Source organism: Pristiophorus japonicus, unplaced genomic scaffold (genome assembly GCF_044704955.1).
Source record: "Pristiophorus japonicus isolate sPriJap1 unplaced genomic scaffold, sPriJap1.hap1 HAP1_SCAFFOLD_710, whole genome shotgun sequence".
Classification (NCBI taxonomy): Eukaryota; Metazoa; Chordata; class Chondrichthyes; family Pristiophoridae; genus Pristiophorus; species Pristiophorus japonicus.
The window spans coordinates 184,857-204,466 of NW_027254625.1; the positions used below are offsets into that span (position 1 = coordinate 184,857).

The window sequence follows — 19,610 nt, forward strand, 5'->3', positions numbered from 1 at the left end:
TTTAAAATTTCTCATCCTTGTGTTCAAATCCCTCCATGGCCTCGTCCCTCCCCTCTGTAACCACCTCCAACCCCACAACTCTCAGATCGCTGTGTTCCTCCAATTCTGGCCTCTTGTGCAACCCCAGATTTCCTTTGCCTCAACATTGGTGGCCGTGCCTTCAGCTGTCTAGGCTCTAAGCTCTGGAATTCCCTCCCTGAACCTCTCCGCCTCTACCTCTTAAGATGCTTCTTAAAATCTACCTCTTGGTTCAAGCTTTTGGTCACTTATCTCAATAATTCTTTACGTGGCTCGGTGTCCAAGTTTAACTGATAACGCTCCTGTGAAGTGCCTTGGGATATTTTACTATGTTAAAGGCACTATATAAATGCAAGTTGTTGTTGTAGTTGGTTGAGTTTGGCTGGGTTGCAGCCCAGATATCAGGCAGTGATGGCACAGGTCAGTTTCTTTTGCCTTCACTACATTGTATCAGAAAAAAAACTTAGAACGTTGCCTTCTTCATAACATCCTTGTAGTTTTCTTATTTAGCATATTCATATTGTGCAGCCATTTTAAAATCAATGCCGGGTTCTGTAAATATCTCGCAGATATAATTGCTGTACATCATTGTTTATAAGTCTAAACTAGCAAAGTAGACTTATAATTACAGTCAGGTAGCATTCTTTTGTTAATCCTGAGCGGTTTTGTTCACAACATTGACTTATCTAGCATATTTAAAGAGTATGGAGTAACCAGCACATTGCACTAAATACGCCAAAGAGGGATAGAATTTGCAAATATATAGCATCTTTCATAACTTCATGACATGACATCCCAAGCACTTCAGAGCCAATGAGGTATTTTTGACATGTAGTCACGGTTATAAGGAAATGCAGCAGCCAATTTGCGCACAAGATCATAAAGTATAATGAGATTAACGATCAGATAATCCGTTTTAGTCATGTTGGTGGGGGGATAAATATTGGCCGGGACACTGGATGAATTCTCTTGCTTTTCTTTGAATAGCGCTACGGGATCTTTTATAGCCATCTCAGAGGCCAGCTTGGCCCTCAGTTTAACTTCTCATCAAAAATACGGCACCTCCAACCATGCAACACTCCTTCAGTACTGGACTCAAATTTTGATCCTAAGTGGTATGCTCAAGGCCCTCGAGTAATTCTTGAATCCACAACCTTCTAAAAGAGTGCTACGACTAAACCAAGACAGACACCTAATCCTGAGTAGAAGGTCCATGCAGTGTTTGAGATTTCCCCTATTGTTTCAATGGAAGTGCAAGTTACCCAGGTAACAAACGAAATGTGGTGTCACAGGCTCGCCCTCGTCCCACCTGAATCAAATAGTCAGTGGGGAATGACACCTGATGGTGCCCTGTGCGGTAACCACTAACTCAGGTGCTGATTGTCTAAGCATTATTTATAGCAGTGCACCTTTCTTCCAGTAAGCCAGGCTTTTACACTTTTTATCTGTAAACTGAAAGAGCTGACTACAAGAGGTACAGCTGTGATGACGTTTTGTCAGTCAGCATTGAAGTCGGAGATCTCTAGTCTAAATGCCCAGTTTATAGCATTATATATAGCAGTGCACCTTTCTCCCAGTAAGCCAGGCTATGATGTAATTGGCACCACAGAGACATGGCTCCAGGGTGACCAAGGCTGGGAACTCAACATCCAGGGGTATTCAATATTTAGGAAGGATAGGCAGTGAGAAAAAGGAGGCGGGGTGGCATTGCTGGTTAAAGAGGAAATTAATGCAATAGTAAGGAGGGACATTATCCTGGATGATGTGGAATCGGTATGGGTGGAGCTGCGGAATACCAAAGGGCAGAAAACGCTAGTGGGAGTTGTGTACAGACCACCAAACAGTAGTAGTGAGGTTGGGGACAGCATCAAACAAGAAATAAAGGATGTGTGCAATAAAGGTATAGCAGTTATCATGGGCGACGTTAATCTACATATTGATTGGGTGAACCAAACTGGTAGCAATGCGGTTGGAGGAGGATTTCCTGAAGTGTATTAGGGATGGTTTTCTCGACCAATATGTCCAACTAGAGAGCTGGCCATCCTAGACTGGGTGATGTGTAATGAGAAGGGACTAATTAGCAATCTTGTTGTGCGAGGCCCCTTGGGGAAGAGTGACCATAATATGGTAGAATTCTTTATTAAGGTGGAGAGTGACAGTTAATTCGGAAACTAGGGTCCTGAACTTAAAGGTAACTTCGACAGTATATGAGGCATGAATTGGCTAGAATAGAATGGCAAAGGATATTTAAAGGGTTGACGGTAGATAAGCAATGGCAAGCATTTACAGATCACATGGATGAACTTCAACAATTGTACATCCCTGTCTGGAGTAAAAATAAAACGGGGATGGTGGCTCAACCATGGCTAACAAGAGAAATTAAGGATAGTGTTAAAACCAAGGAAGAGGCATATAAATTGGCTAGAAAAAGTAACAAACCTGAGGACTGGGAGAAATTTAGAATTTAACAAAGGAGGACTAAGGGTTTAATTAAGAGGGGGAAAATAGAGTACGAGAGGAAGCTTGCAGGGAACATAAAAACTGACTGCAAAAGCTTCTATAGATATGTGAAGAGAAAAAGATTAGTGAAGACAATGTAGGTCCCTTGCAGTCGGATTCAGGTGAATTTATAATGGGGAACAAAGAAATGGCAGACCAATTGAACAAATACTTCGGTTCTATCTTCACGAAGGAAGACACGAATAACCTTCCGAATCTACGAGGGGACAGTGGGTCTATTGAGAAGGAGGAACTGAGGGATATCCTTATTAGGCGGGAAATTGATGGGATTGAAGGCTGATAAATCCTTGGGGCCTGATAGTCTGCATCCCAGAGTACTTAAGGAAGTGGCCCTAGAAATAGTGGATGCATTGGTGATCATTTTCCAACAGTCTATTGACTCTGAATCAGTTCCTATGGACTGGAAGGTAGCGAATGTAACACCATTTTTTAAAAAGAGAGGGAGAGAGAAAACAGGTAATTATAGACCGGTTAGCCTGACATCAGTAGTGGGGAAAATGTTGGAATCAATCATTAAGGAAATAGCAGTGCATTTTGAAAGCAGTGACAGGATCGGTCCAAGTCAGCATGGATTCATGAAAGGGAAATCATGCTTGATGAATCTTCTGGAATTTTTTGAGGCTGTAACTAGCAGAGTGGACAAGGGAGAACCAGTGGATGTGGTGTATTTGGACTTTCAAAAGGCTTTTGACGTTCCCGCACAAGAGATTGGTGTGCAAAGTCAAAGTTCATGGTATTGGGGGTAATGTACTGACATGGATAGAGAACTGATTGGCAGACAGGAAGCAGAGAATCGGGATAAACGGGTCCTTTTCAGAATGGCAGGCAGTGACTAGTGGAGTGCCGCAGGGCTCAGTGCTGGGACCCCAGCTCTTTACAATATACATTAATGATTTGGATGAAGGAGTGTAATATCTCTAAGTTTGCAGATGATACTAAACTGGGTGGCGATGTGAGCTGTGAGAGGGACGCGAAGAGGCTGCAGGGTGACTTGGACAGGTTAGGTGAGTGGGCAAATGCATGGCAGATGCAGTATAATGTGGATAAATGTGAGGTTATCCATTTTCGTGGCAAAAACAGAAAGGCAGAATATCTGAATGAGGACACATTCGGAAAAGGGGAGTTGCATCGAGACCTGGGTGTCATGGTACATCAGTCATACTGCAGTTGTACAGGGCCTTTGTGAGGCCTCACCTGGAATATTGTGTTCAGTTTTGGTCTCCTAATTTAAGGGAGTGCAGCGAAGGTTCACCAGACTAATTCCAGGGATGGCTGGACTGTCATATGAGGAGAGACTGGATCAACTGGGCCTGTATTCACTGGAGCTTAGAAGGATGTGAGGGGATCTCATAGAAACGTACAAGATTCTGACGGGACTGGACAGGTTAGATGCGTGAAGAATGTTCCCGATGTTGGTGAGGTCCAGAACCAGGGGACATAGTCTTAGGATAAGAGGTAGGCCATTTAGGACTGAGATGAGGAGAAACGTCTTCACTCAGAGAGTTGTTAACCTGTAGAATTCCCTGCCGCAGAGAGTTGTTGATGCCAGTTCATTGGATATATTCAAGAGGGAGTTAGATATGGCCCTTATGGCTAAGGGGATCAAGGGGTATGGAGAGAAAGCAGGAAAGGGGTACTGAGGGAATGATCAGCCATGATCTAATTGAATGGTGGTGCAGGCTCGAAGGGCCGAATGGTCTACTCCTGCACCTATTTTCTATGTTTCTATGTTTTTTCATGTCAGAATGTGTCATTTTCGAGCGCTGTAACACCGAGAATGGATGCTGCAACAGTGTCGGAGCCACATTCATCTTGCTACAGAGGGTAGTTATTGAAGTGTATTAAAATAAGTGGGTGAGTTTAATATAAAAAATTATGTAAGGAACGGCGAGAAAATTGGGACAAAGTTTACAAACATGATCGTACAGTAGAATCCTGGCTGTCTGCACTCTTACTAATTGCATTCACAATTGTTCATCAACTGGACCTGTGGGAGCTGAGATCGTCTATCCTTTCAGTTGCTGCTCTGGAACTGCATTAGGGATTTGGGTCAGGTTGTAGAATCATACAGCACAAAAGAAGGCCAGTCGGTTCATCATTCCTGTGTAAACTCTTTGGAAAAAAAACTATCCAATTAGTCCCTCTCCCTGCAATGTTTTGCCTTTCCAATCTATGTCCAAATCCCTTTTGAAAGTTACTATTGAATCTGCTTCCACCACCTTTTCAGGCAGTGAATTCCAGATCATCATAACTCATTGCATAAAACAAATCTGTGACCTCTCGTTTCCGACCCTCCTGCTAGGTTCAACCTATTTATTCTATCAAATCCCCTCATAATTTTGAACACCGCTATTACTTCTCCTCTTAACCTTCTCTGCTCGAAGAAGAACAATCCAAGCTTCTCTAGTCTCTCCACATAACTGAGGTCCCTCATACCTGGTACAATTCTAGTAATTCCCCTCTGCACCCTCTCCAAGGACTTGACATCCTAAGGTCATGTCTTTTGCTGGGCTTCTTGACTGCCACTATAGGTCAATTCGGGATTCAGACCAGGTAATTTATCAGCACTGAGGTGAACATTAATTTTCAGATGATCAGCCCTGTTGTGGCTAATAATCTCGGTTTCAGTTGTACAAGTGCTCCCTGAAGTATTCTTTTCAAGGCATGTTGTTGGGGCGGAGTTGAGGTTTTTTCTGTGAAGTAGGCAGTATTAAACCTGACTTAAGTACTCAATGCTAACCCTGGATATCAAGAGTGGAACGAGTTTCATTTTTCCATCACTCGCCTTGATGAAAAAGAAAGAAAGACTCGGATTTACAGAACGTCTTTCATGATCAGCGGACGGCTCAAAGCGCTTTACAGCCAATGAAGTACTTTTGGAGTGTAGTCATTGTTGTAATATAGGAAATGCGGCAGCCAATTTGCGCTCAAGCAAGCTCCCACAAACAGCAATGTGATAATAACCAGATAATCTGTTTTTTGTTATGTTGATTGAGGGATAAATATTGGCCAGGACACCGGGGATAACTTCACTGCTCTTCTTCAAAATAGTGTCATGGGATCTTTTACGTCCAGTTGAGAGAGCAGACGGGGCCTCGGTTTAATGTCTCACCCGAAAGACGGCACCTCCGACAATGCAGCAGTCCCTCAGCAATGCACTGGAGTGTTCGTCTAGATTTTTGTGCTCAAGTCCGAGTGGGACTTGAGCCCATAACCTTTTGACCCAGAGGCGAGTGTGCTACCCACTGAGCCACAACTGACACTAAATTACACTAACTGAACAAATAATTAATCCAAAATAGCAATTAAACTGCAATAAATAAAGATGACCGAGACATCATGAAAACTGAACATCTGCTTCAGAACAAGATCCAAGTAATACGTTAATGTAAATATTTTGTAGTGCATGTTGCATGCTTTCAGATAATGTATTCAGTGATATCAGAATAACTAGCTTTGTATTCTAGCCCAAGTTTATCTGCTTATTTCAGACAAAAAACTGAAAGTCTAATCTGAAAAATGGGCCTTTTTTTAATCAATGAGAGAATCTTGACCTGACTAGCACAATTTTCATAATGTTTGGAGTGGGGGATGTATAAGAGTGAGCTATTACAGTCCCTTGTACAGCAAGCTTGGGATGTCCTTAACCACTTAAAAAAAAAAGGACTTTAGTTTCATGGGGCCCAAGTTTCCACAAGAAAAAAAACGGGCGCCCCTCCGAGCTGGGCACCCGTTTTTCGCGCCTAAAATGGCACCTAAAAAAATCCTCGGTATTCTCCACCTACTTACAGGTCCTGTGGCACTCTGCGCAGTCAGCACGAGCTGTGGGGGGGGCGGAGCCAGGTCCCGGCGCTGAAAACAGTGCCGGGGCCTCTGCACATGCGCGCTACAGTCGGCACGCAAGTGCAGTAGCTCCAGGCGCCAAACTGTGTGGGAGGGGCCCGAAGCACGCAGCCCCTAGCCCTGGCTGAATGGCCTCACTGGGGCTGCGTGAATGAGGCTCCCCCCCGACCCGACCCGACACCCGCTCCCCCCGCCGACCAGACCCGACCCGACACCCCCGCCCCGACCCGACACCCACTCCCTGACCCGACACCCGCTCCCCTCCCCCCACGCCCCGACCCGACACCCGCTCCCCCCCCCCGACACCCGACACCCGCTCCCCCCCCCCCGACTGACCCAACCCGACCCGCGCTCCTGTTCCCCGACCCGACCCGCCCCTCCCCCGCTCTCTCTCTCCCTCCCTCCCTCTCTCTCTCTCCCCCCCCCCCTCTCTCTCCCTCTCTCTCCCTCTCTCCCCCCCCCTCTCTCTCTCCCCCCCCCTCTCTTTCTCTCCCCCCCCCCTCTCTCTTTCTCTCTCTCTCTCTCTCTCCCGCTCAGCGGCACGAACGGCTGCAGAATTCTCCCTGGCTGAAGCACTTTCACACAGGTAGGAAGATGGTTTATTTAATCTTTTCTTGGCTTATAAATGTTTATTCAGGTTGGATTTATTTGTATAATATTTGTAGAAGTATAAATAAGGATTTATTGTCGAATTTAATGAGTTCCCTTCTCCCCCCCTCCCCCCCACCTCGTTCTGGACGCCTAATTTGTAACCTGCGCCTGATTTTTTAATGTGTAGAACAGGTTTTTTCAGTTCTACAAAAATCTTCACTGGCTCCATTCTACTTTAGTTTGGAGTACATTTTCACTGTGGAAACTTTCAAATCAGGCGTCAGTGGCCGGACACGCCCCCTTTTGAAGAAAAAATTCTGTTCTAAACGAGAACTGTTCTACCTGACTAGAACTGCAGAAAAAAAATGTGGAGAATTGCGATTTCTAAAATAGTCCGTTCTCACCAGTTGCTCCTAAAAATCAGGCGCGAATCATGTGGAAACTTGGGCCCATGAATTCATGTTTTCTTTTTCTTTCTGACAGATTTCTCCACCTAGCTAACTCCATATTGTATATAGGTACAATGGAAACTATATTTGCCTACGTAACAGTCACACAGTTCAAAATAAGAATGAGGCACATTGGGAAGATTCTGACAGTGTGATAAGATGCTGTGTACAATGTGGGATTGCAGGCAGTGTAAATGAAAGCATAAAATTACAAAGGGACATTGACAAATTAAGTAAATGAGCAAAACTGTGGCAAATGGATTTCAATGTAGGCAAATGTGAGATAATCCACTTTGGACTTAAAAGTACAGAACAGGATACTTTCTACATGGTGAAAAGCTAAAAACAGTGGAGGTCCCAAAGAGACTTGGGGGGGGGGGGGGGGGGGGGGTCCAGATACATAGATCATTAAAATGTCACGAACAGGTACAGAAAATAATCAAAAAGGCAAATGAAAATCCTGGTCTTTATATCCAGAGGACTAAAATACAAGGGAATAGAGGTTATGCTGCAGCTGTACAAAACCCTGGTTAGGACCACACCTGGAGTACTGTGCAGTTCTGGGGCACCACACCTTGGGAAGGATATAGTGGCTTGGATGGAGTGCAGTGTAGGTTTACCAGAATGATAACTGGACGCCAAGGATTAAATTACGAGGAGAGATTACACAAATTAGAGTTGTGTACCCTAGATTTTTGAAAGTTAAGTGGTGGTTTGATCGAAGTTTTCAAGATATTAAGTGTCATGTATCCTACATGGTTACTGTTTGTACTATTACAAGGTATGCCACCAGGGGGCACCTCAATGGGAGACTTGTTGGTTACCTGTACAGGTGTGCCAGGCCTAGTATAAAAGGCAGGCCACCAGGTGTGATCCTCACTCTGGAGTTACATTAAATGGACTAAGGTTACTACAGTTCAACACAACACATTGTCTTGTGAAGTCATTATTAGAGCATCTGAAGACATAACATTAAGGGGAACAGATAAGGTAGATAGAGAAACTATTTCCACTGGTTTGGGACTCGGACTAGGGGGCATAGTCTAAAAATTAGAGCCAGATCTTTCAGGAGTGAAATTAGGAAACATTTCTACATACAAAAGATGGTAGAAGTTTGGAACTCTCTTCCGCAAACGGCAATTGATGCTCGATGAATTGTTTATTTTGAATCTGAGATTGATAGCTTTTTGTTAACCAAAGGTATTAAGGGATATGGATCAAAGGCAGGTATATGGAGTTAGGACACATATCAGCCATGATCTTATTGAATGGCGGAACAGGCTCGAGGAGCTAAATGGGCTATTCCTGTTCCGATGTTCCTGTGTAAATGTAGTCATAGTTCATATCATATCATATAGGCAGTCCCTCGGAATCGAGGAAGACTTGCTTCCACTCTAAAAGTGAGTTCTCAGACGGCTGTACAGTCCAATGCGGGAATTACAGTCTCTGCCACAGGTGGGGCAGACAGTGGTTGAAGGAAAGGGTGGGTGGGAAATCTGGTTTGCTGCATGCTCCTGCTGTCTGCGCTTGGTTTCTGCATGCTCTTGAAGACGAGACTCGAGGTGCTCAGCTCCGTCCCGGATGATGTTCCTCCATTTTGGGCAGTCTTGGGCCAGGGATTCCCCGGTACTGGTGGGGATGTTGCACTTTTTCTTTTTGGGTGTGAGGATGTCCTTGAAACGTTTCCTCTATCCACCTGCGGTTCGCTTGCCGTGCATCTTGCTCTCAACAAGCTCCCCGCTGGAGTGGAACTAAACTATAGAACCAATCGGAACCTGTTCAATCCGCCGCCTCCAGGCACGATCCAAGGTCATCCCATCCTCTGTCATCGAACTAAATACGCACCTCACGGGCCGAACTCCAAGCCATCATCAACACCTTCACCGAGGTGTACGAAAGCATAGGTCTTACACTAAACATTCATAAGACAACGGTCCTCCACCAACCTGACCCCGCCACACAGCACTACCCCCCCGATCATCAGTAATAGCGAGCCACAAGTGTGAGATTTACGACCAGAAATAGTGAGATAGGCCACAAATTTGATGGATTTGTTAAAGTGTACAGTTTATATCCCAATGGTTTGCTAATGGGGACAAAAGCCATGTAACATCATCATATATTCTTCACTGTGCCATCTCTGCTGTTGCACTGTAGCAGTTGCCAGCGAACAGTTTTACTGAAACACTATCTTTGTGGAAAAATATTCAGCAAGCATTTTCACATTTGTTACAACCTAACATCGTGGCGAAGCAAATGGTGTCATCAAACCATGATATTACTCGCGTACGATGTCACTGCGATGTAATGACTCCATCTACGATCTGACTTTTACCCACTTGGTAAAAGTTGGCAAACAATTTTTTTTCCCCTGAAAGCAGTTCCCCTTTAAACAATCTTTTTTAAGCTAGATGAAAGAACAAATAATGGCTAGCAGTAAGTTAGCAGCAGTGATAATCTTATCTTTCTCCTGACATTTATAAGGTCCACAAGCTCTCTTTATTGTCAAAATTCCTTGATTGAATTAGTGCCTTGAACTTGCTCCAGTCACTATTACATCATTTGCTATTCCTCTCAGCCATTATTAGCATTATTGGAATTTTCATACATAAGAACATAAGAAATAGGAGCAGGAATACGATCCCTCGAGCCTGCTCGCCATTTAATACGATCATGGCTGATCCGATCATGGACTCGGGTTCACTTCCCTGCCCACACCCCATGACCCCTTATTCCCTTATCGGTTAAGAAATTGTCTATCTCTGTCTTAAATTTATTCAATGACCCAGCTTCCACAGCTCTCTGAGGCAGCGAATTCCACAGATCCACAACCCTCAGAGAAGAAATTCCTGCTCATCTCGGTTTTAAATGGGTGGCCCCTTATTCTAAGACTATGTCCCCTAGTTCTAGTCTCCCCTATCAGTGGAAACATCCTCTCTACATCCACCTTGTCAAGCCCCCTCATAATCTTATACGTTTCAGTAAGATCACATCTCATTCTTCTGAATTCCAATGAGTAGAGGCCCAGTGCCAGTTGTCATGTTGAATTTGTCCCTATAATGCTGGGTGTGTGCATCAATTTGAATTGCTTTTCTTATTGGCACTGTTCAAAGTTTGAAGTACTGTAACTGATTGTAAGCTCTCCATTTATGATCTGACTCGCAAAATGTTTGATTCTCAGTCGGGTGGAACTCAAATCTACTAATGGGGTTTAATTAGCTTTAGCAATTACATGGAATCATGAAGAATTGATGTGATCTAATTCAGTCTTTAAATGTACTGTTAACATTTATTATTCATTTCAAGTAATGGGTAGTCCCTCAATCCAGATCACTGCTCTAGAGCAGTGTTGTCTAATAAAAATCACTGACTAGCCACAGGTGTGGCAATGACGACGCTGTTTTTCTTTAGACTACAGCCTGAAATTCAGGCCCGCCAGAAAGCTGGCGCACCTACCGTTTTTTAGATGTTTTTACCGTCTGGTCTGACTCTTGATCCATTTTCACCTCATGGCAATTTTTTTGGAGCAGTCCGGAAGTTGGTCATAATGGGCGTGGAAGTGTGGCGGTAAATGCTGGTGAGGGGGCAGAAGTGAGAGCGCGACGGAGTGACATCAGTGCGCGTGTGTTTCACCACGTCTCTCCCCTCATTTAAAGGGGAGAGAAGGAGCGATTTTTCTTTTAGGTTCGGCCACTGGGTCACCAGGGAGGGTTTTGGCTGGGCCAGCGGCCTGGCACCCAAGAGGGGGTGCCAGGCTGCTAGTTGGGGGCCATAATTGTCCGGCCGATCGAGAAGTCGGCTGGAAAAACGATCATGGTGGCCGCAGCAGTGCCCCCTCCCCTTGTCGGACCGCCGCGCTGCCATAGCGCGCTCTCAAAAAACAAGGTGCACCGACAGAAAAAGCTGTTGGGGGCACCGCACGGCGGCTCGTGGATTTTTTTAGCTAAGTTTTGCGCGGAGTGGGCTGGAGGTGCAGGAGAGCGACGGTGGCGCTTTGATGATGTGCTTGGGGCAGTTGGCAGCAGCGGGGCAGAAGTGGGGACTGTCCGAAAAATCCCCGAGGTGAATTTGGATCGTGGCGGCCATTGGACTGCAAGATGGCGGCCATTCGATACTGCCGTTGGGCCTTATCCGGATCCTGAATTTCGGCCCTTATGTTTAATTCTGGCCACCAAGGGCAATGCAAAAGACGGGCCATGAGGTTGACCCTCGTGTCAAAGGACTGAGTTTTGTGTGCAAGTTAGAAAAACTCTGGATCCTTCGCTCTGAACAGAGGCAAATGACAGAGGACATCAGTGAGATATACAAGTGGAATAGAAATGGGAAATACTGACGCTATTTCAAGTCCAACCACAACTGAAGGATGTGGGGACATGGATACAAACTGATAAACACGTTTTCAGTATCGATGTTCTTCACGAGTGATTAATACCTGAAATGATTGATTAGGGCAGTGGAGGCAAAACATCTGGAACAATTGAATAAGCAATTGAATGCTGTGATGGGGAGATCATGGATAAGATGAATAGCTTCCATCTCTGTACTTTGATCTGTTGTGAGCAAAATTTTCAATGTATTTTTTGCGAGGAAAAAATTACATTGTGCCTTTCCTCTCCATAGAATGTCCCAAAGTGTTCGACAACAGTACAGTAACTTTCTTCAAAGAAGTTTTGTGTCTTGTACTTTTCTTAACAGTTGTTTTCGACCAATACGATCACCTAATTTTCAATATCATTTTACATTTAGATGGGATTGATGGGCGATTCAAACTTAGTGCAGAATAGGATAAAGGAGGCTGAGTTTTGAATAAGTTGGAATTTATGGGGGGAAAGAATGGGAGGCCAACAGGAGGACATTGAAAAATGAAGCTTACAGGTGACAAAAGTTTGGATAAGGCTTTTAGCTGAGTTGGGGTGAGGGGGATGGAAGAAAAAGCAACCAGCCTTGGTGATGGATAGTATATGGTGTTTGAAACTCAACTCTGACGTGAGAAGTTTTTTCACCCAGACAGTTGTGGGGGTCTGGAACTCACTGCCTGAAAGGGTGGTAAAGGCAGAAACCCTCATTACATTTAAAAAGTACTTGGATGTGCACTTAAAGGGCTCGAGTTGCTCCTATTTTTTTGGAGCAACTAGTTTAGTATGGAGTATCTTAGAAATTGCAATTCTCGGCATGTAGTTTGCTCCAGTTCTAGTTAGTTAGAATAGTTTCGTTTTAGTAGTTTTTTTTTCTTCAAAAGGGGGCGTTACCAGCAACTTACGCCTGTTTTGCAAGTTTAGGCAGCGAAAAGTTACTCCAAACTAACTTAGAACGGAGTAAATGTCGATTTTTGTACGCTCAGAAAAACCTTGCCTACACTTTATAAATTAGGCGCAGGTAGCGAGAGATGGGGGCGGGGAAGGGAAGTTAGGGGATTTTACAAAGCATTAAACACTTCACTTTTACCAATAAAGAGCCATCAATAATAAATGATAAATCAACCAATAAATCAATCAATAAATAAAAAATTAAAAGTTTCTACTCACCTACTGCAGCACCGGGAGCCCTCCAACAGACTGCTGAAGAGCTGCTCGGGCAGGACCCGCCCCCAGGAGATGCCGGGCGGGTCCCACCACCGGCGAGGACTTTGGGTGGGGCCTGCCCGCAGTGAGATGCCGGGCGGGCGGGCCCCACCGCCGGCGAGGACTTTGGGTGGGGCCTGCCCGCAGTGAGATGCCGGGCGGGCGGGCTCCACCGCCGGCGAGGACTTTGGGTGGGGCCTGCCCGCAGTGAGATGCCGGGCGGGCGGGCCCCACCGCCGGCGAGGACTTCGGGCAGGGCTCGCCCCCAGGAGATGCCGGGCGGGCCCGCCGCGGAAGCGTTAAGGGCAGGTAGGCCTCTTGGCCCGGGATAGTGGCGACGTCCTTTCGGCCAGGGATAGGGTCATTGCCCGGAGACGGGAAGCGCTGGGAAGGCCAGGAGCTACTGTGCACGCGCGCAGCTGCCGGCACTCTTTTTGGCGCAGGGCTGTGCCTCAGCTCCTGCTGCGCTGCGCTGAGCTGAAAACAACCCGACGTATATCCGAGAATCGCGAGGTAAGTATTCGGTGCAATTTCTGTTCCACAAATTAGGCGGACCTCTCTGATGTGCCCCTTTCTAGCGGGGGTCCGAAACTTGAGCCCAATGAGCCGTGACCTACAGGTCTCTGGACCGAGTGCTGGAAGGTGGGATTAGGCTGGGTAACTCTTTTTCGTCTGGCACGGACATGATTGGCCTCCTATGTTGTAATTTTCTATGATTCTAATACGACACCGAGGCTTCGTTCAACCTGAGCTAATGGCTGAGGGGGCAGATGGAATCGGTAACAAGAAAGCAAACATAGAAACATAGAAAATAGGTGCAGGAGTAGGCCATTCGGCCCTTCGAGCCTGCACCATCATTCAATATGATCATGCAACTTCAGTACCCCATTCCTGCTTTCTTTTCATACCTCTTGATCGCTTTAGTCGTAAGGGCCACATCCAACTCCCTTTTGAATATATCTAACAAACTGGCCTCAACAACTCTCTGCGGCAGGGAATTCCACAGGTTCACCACTCTCTGGGTGAAGAAGTTTCTCCTCATCTCAGTCCTAAATGGCTTACCCCTTATCCTTAGACTGTGACCCCTGGTTCTGGACTTCCCTAACATTGGGAAAATCTATCACGGTCTGAAAATCATGACTTCTGTTTTCCTGATGATCGGCTGGAGGAAATTTTGATTCCTGCATGACTTAATGTTGGGTAATCTGACAGCACAGAGGTGATTGTGATAATGATGGAAGTAATGGATAGGTAGAGGTAGCTATGGGCAAGCTGACACTATGCTTCCAGACAATGTCATTGAGGGACAGTGTGAGATGAGGAACGGGTGGGGAGGTGGTGTGGATAGATTTTGTGGACCGCAAAGGAGACTATATGTGTGTAATGAGAGTAGTCATTGATGCAGATGTACTAGCAACATTGGGGCAGATAAGATGGAACCATGTGAGGGCAGTCCCATGAAGCCGAACAACAGAAGATAGGTGATGAAGGAGGAAGGCATGGTTGAACATTGGAGAAAATAAAGGGAAATAACTTGGTTTAATCAGTCATAAAAAGGGTATTTTGTGACATTTGTTCGCAAGGGTAGAAGCCTAGAATTTTACAGCATAGAAGGAGGCCATTATACTGAAAAACCAAACCATTCAGTCCCTAACCTTTCCCTATATCCTTCTAAATTTTTATTTCCAAATATTTATCTATTTCCCTTTCAAAAGAGAGTATAGATTCTGCTATTACCACCGTTTCTGTTACACATTCCGTGTCCTAATGATCCTCTACGTAAAAGAAAATTCTACTAACCTCTTTTTTTGTTCTTTTGGTGATCTTAAATCTATGCATTCTGGTTACCGACTCACTGACGAGTGGAAATAGTTTCCTTATTTGCCGATTTAAAACCATCAGCATTTTAAAAGCCTTGAACAAGTCTGCACTTAGCCTAAAGTCCATTGGGATAGAATTGAAATTTGCATCTCTTAGTCGACAGCTCTGTACTCTGGCGCTGTATTTGCTATGGTTACTGTGTATTTTTTATGGAATTGTCGCTAATTTGTGAACACAATGCTACTTAAACCTAAAGAATTCAAAATTTTGTCTCTTAAACAGGTATCAAATTGTCGTTGAAATTATTCAGGCAACTACAATCAGCAGCTTACCGCAGATGAAGAAACCAAAAGGTAAGCATTCGACTGAGTTCCCTTCCAGTGCTCCCCTGACTAAAATCCTCTCACCACACATGGAACCTCAGCAACACTTGCAGCTTGTTGTACTGCACTCATTAATATCTCGTGCAGTAACCGAGTTAGGCCGTCTTTATTTTTGTACAATGTAAGCAGGGATAATGTCGATGTGATAAATTCTTGTACGCCTCCAGTTTACTCCCCTTGACTCTCCCCATCCTTAAGATAGTGGCTAATACTTGGCTTCCACAGGAAATGGTGGCCCTCTGATAGCTTGTCCCAAAGGTGAGTTATTAATGTATGTTAGCAGAATGTTCTATTGTGGCACACCATCACCAGTGAGGCAGACTGTGCCCTTGGCCCCGAATACTCCAGCAGGTTATGGTCAAGACTGAGATGGCTGGACAATTGTTTGTCACTTTTGGTTACTTTTTTCCGCCCCCCCTCCAAAGAGTGCTAGTTTTGTAGATCCACTGCCACTGTAGCTTACATCTGATGATTCAGCACAGAACAGACATCAGGTGAACTGATTCATCTCGCATGTTCATTCCAGCATTATAAGAACATAAGAAATAGTAGCAGGCGTAGGCCATTTGGCCCCTCGAGCCTGCTCTGCCATTTAATATCATGGCTGGTCTGATCTTGGCCTCAACTCCACTTCCCCGGACACCACCCCATAAACCTTGACTCCCTTATCGTTCAAAAATCTGTGTCTCTCCACCTTAAATATATTCAATGACCCAGCCTCCAGAGCTCCCTGGGAGTAGAGAATTCCAGATTCACGACCCTCTGAGAGAAGAAATTCCTCCTCATCTCCATTTTAAATGGGCGACCTCTTATTCTGAAACTATGCCCCCTAGTTCTAGATTCCCCCACGAGGGGAAACATCCTCTCTGCATCCACCCTGTCAAGCCCCCTCAGAATCTTATATGTTTCACGAAGATCACCTCTCATTCTTCTAAACTGCAATGAGTATAGGCTCAACCTTTCTTTATAAGACAATTCCTTCATCTCAGGAATCAACCTCGTGAATCTTCTCTGAACTGGCTTAAATGCAAGTATATCTCTCTTTAAATAAGGAGTCATGTAGATAGCAGTGACTGAGCTGTGTTTTTTCCTCACATCTCTTATTGAATTGTGGATCTTGCCAAATTCTGCCAGAAGGAAATTAAAATTGATTTCAGTTACTGTTGTTTGTAAGTGAAGGTCAGTGTAGGAATTGATGACCAGGTTAGCACAATGTGTCTGCAGACGATGGCTGGAAGCATTTATATTAGCAGTTCTCTTTTTGCTGCTCTTTAAAGCTTAGAGCATGGTAATTTCTCAGGAGCAGTTGTTAAACAGTGTCAGGAGGTGGTAAGATGTTTGTGGGACTTGGAAGTTTGTGAACAGCAATACATTTGTGGCATGCAGTTAGCTACCTTTGCTTGAAATTAGAGTTTATTAACAGCATTAATAATTAATGCTATTGATACAGACCATCCGCTGGAATGATTCCTGAAGTACATTATTGCTTGATAAAATATGTGTTCATATCCATTGTTCATTGCGTACAAGAGTGCACTGGAATATGGCAAGGTTGTTTTGAGATATGACTTGATTTATCCTCTGCAATTGAATGATACAGATCTGTGGCTCAGTGGGTAGCACTCTCGCCTCTGAGTCAGAAGGTTGTGTGTTCAAGTCCCACTCCAGAGACTTGAGCACAAAAATCCAGGCTGACAATTCAGTGCAGTGCTGAGGGAGTGCTGCACTGTCGGAGGTGCCGTCTTTCAGATGAGATGTTAAACCGACGCCCCATCTCCTCTCTCGGGTGGATGTAAAAGATCCCATGGCACTATTTCGAAGAAGAGCAGGGGAGTTATAACTGATGTCCTGACCAACATTTATCCCTCAATCAACATCACTAAAAACAGATTATCTCGTCATTACTGCATTGCTGTTTGTGGGAGCTTGCTGTGCGCAAATTGCCTGCTGTGTTTCCGACATTATAACAGTGATTACATTTCAAAAGTACTTCATTGGCTATAAAGTGCTTTGGGACACCCTGATGTTGTGAAAGGTGCAATATAAATGCAAGTATTTCTTTATTCTTTAACTAGAAAAAAGTGAAATATGTTTTTTGGCTCATTCCCTCATATGTAGTCTTGCCCTAGAACAGTGGGCCCAAGTTTCGGGCCGCGCCTAAAATGGACGCCTGTTTTTCACGCCACAAAGTGCGCCGAAAAAAAAAACTCACCTATTCTCCGGCTCCCTCCAGGTCCTCTGGAGCTGGGTGCGGCGCAGCATGAGCTGTAGGGGGCGGAGCCAGGTCCCTGCGCTGAAAACAGTGCCGGGACCTCTGCACATGCGCGCGACAGTGGGCGCGCATGTGCAGTAGCTCCAGGCGCCCGAAACTGTGTGGGAGGGGCCCGAAGCATGCAGCCCCTAGCCCTGGCCGAATGGCCTCACTGGGGCTGCGTGGATAAGGCTCACCCACCACCCGACCCGACTTGACTCCCGCTCCCCGGACCCGACCCGACCTCCGCTCTCCCCGCACCGGCGACCCGACCTCCGCTCCGCCCCCCCCCCCCCCCAACGGCCCTCGAAATCCGCAACACTCTCCCCCTGCCCCGACCTCCGCGACTCTCTCTTTTTTCCCCCCCCCGACCTCCGCGACCCTCACCCGACCTCCGCAACTCTCTTTCCGACCCCCCCCTGACCTCGGCAACTTCCCCCACCCCCCCGACCTCAGCGAGTTTCTTCCCCGCCGACCTCCGCGACTCTCTCCTCTTTTCCCCCCCCCCCCCCCCCACGACCTCCGTGACTCTCTTCCCGCCGGCCCCCCGGGCTCTGCAACTCTTTCCCTCCGCGACTCTCTCCTCCTCCCGCCGACCACCGCGACTCTCTCCTCCCCTCCCCCCCCCCTCCCCCCCGACCTCCGCGACTCTCTCCTCCTCCCCCCCGACCTCCGCGACTCTCTCCTCCTCCCTCCCGACCTCCGCGACTCTCTCCTCCTCCCCCCCCGACCTCTGCGACTCTCTCCTCCTCCCCCCCGACCTCCGCGACTCTCTCCACCTCCCCCCCGACCTCCGCGACTCTCTCCTCCTCCCCCCGACCTCCGCGACTCTCTCCTCCTCCCCCCCCGACCTCCGCGACTCTCTCCTCCTCCCCCCCGACCTCCGCGACTCTCTCCTCCTCCCCCCGACCTCCGCGACTCTCTCCTCCCCTCCCCCCCCCCCTCCCCCCGACCTCCGCGACTCTCTCCTCCTCCCGCCGACCACCGCGACTCTCTCCTCCCCTCCCCCCCCCCTCCCCCCGACCTCCGCGACTCTCTCCTCCTCCCCCCCGACCTCCGCGACTCTCTCCTCCTCCCCCCCGACCTCCGCGACTCTCTCCTCCTCCCCCCCGACCTCCGCGACTCTCTCCTCCCCTCCCCCCCCCCTCCCCCCGACCTCCGCGACTCTCTCCTCCTCCCCCCCGACCTCCGCGACTCTCTCCTCCTCCCCCCCGACCTCCGCGACTCTCTCCTCCTCCCCCCCGACCTCTGCGACTCTCTCCTCCTCCCCCCCCGACCTCCGCGACTCTCTCCTCCTCCCCCCCGACCTCCGCGACTCTCTCCTCCTCCCCCCCGACCTCCGCGACTCTCTCCTCCTCCCCCCCGACCTCCGCGACTCTCTCCTCCTCCCCCCCGACCTCCGCGACTCTCTCCTCCTCCCCCCCGACCTCTGCGACTCTCTCCTCCTCCCCCCGACCTCCGCGACTCTCTCCTCCCCTCCCCCCCCCGACCTCCGTGACTCTCTCCTCCCCCCCCCACCCCGACCTCCGCGACTCTCTCCTTCCCCCCCCCCCGACCTCCGCGACTCTCTCCTTCCCCCCCCCCCGACCTCCGCGACTCTCTCCTTCCCCCCCCCCGACCTCCGCGACTCTCTCCTCCCCCCCCCCCCTGACCTCCGCGACTCTCTCCTCCTCCTCCGCGACTCTCTCTTCCTCCCCCCCCGACCTCCGCGACTCTCTTTCCCCCCCCCCCGACCTCCGCTTCTCTCTCCTCCCCCCCCCCTTCTCCTCCCTTCCCCCCCCCCTTCTCCTCCCTTCCCCCCCCTCTTCTCCTCCCTCCCCTCGCTGTCAGAAACACAGACACTGACAGACAGAGTGAGAGACACACAGACAGACAGAGAGATAGAGACACTGACAGAGACACACACTGGGGGGGTGGGGGGGCTGCCCCAGCACGCTGTTGGAGGGCTCCCGGTGCTGCAGTCGGTAAGTAGAAAAACTTTTATTTATTGATTTTTTAAATTTTTTTACTTTTTATTAATTTTTTTTGATTGATTTATTGATGTATTTATCATTTATTATTGATGATGGCTCTTTATTTGTAAAACTGAAGTGTTTAATGTTTGTAAACTTTCCTTTTAAACCCCCCCCCCCCCCCCATTCCCTACGCCTGATTTGTAATCTACGTCTGATTT

At 47.4% G+C, this 19,610-nt stretch overlaps 1 protein-coding gene across 1 annotated transcript in view; it reads left to right on the forward strand.

The window, feature by feature from the left end:
• The window catches only part of LOC139256360 (sorting nexin-25-like), a gene marked incomplete at its 3' end in the record, with an annotated part of 215,905 nt that overhangs the window by 160,154 nt on the left and 36,141 nt on the right, over window positions 1–19,610 (forward strand). The window contains exon 7 of the mRNA XM_070874206.1: window positions 15,086–15,156. Coding sequence (XP_070730307.1) covers window positions 15,086–15,156 — 71 coding nt within the window. The remainder of the gene's footprint in view (window positions 1–15,085; window positions 15,157–19,610) is intronic.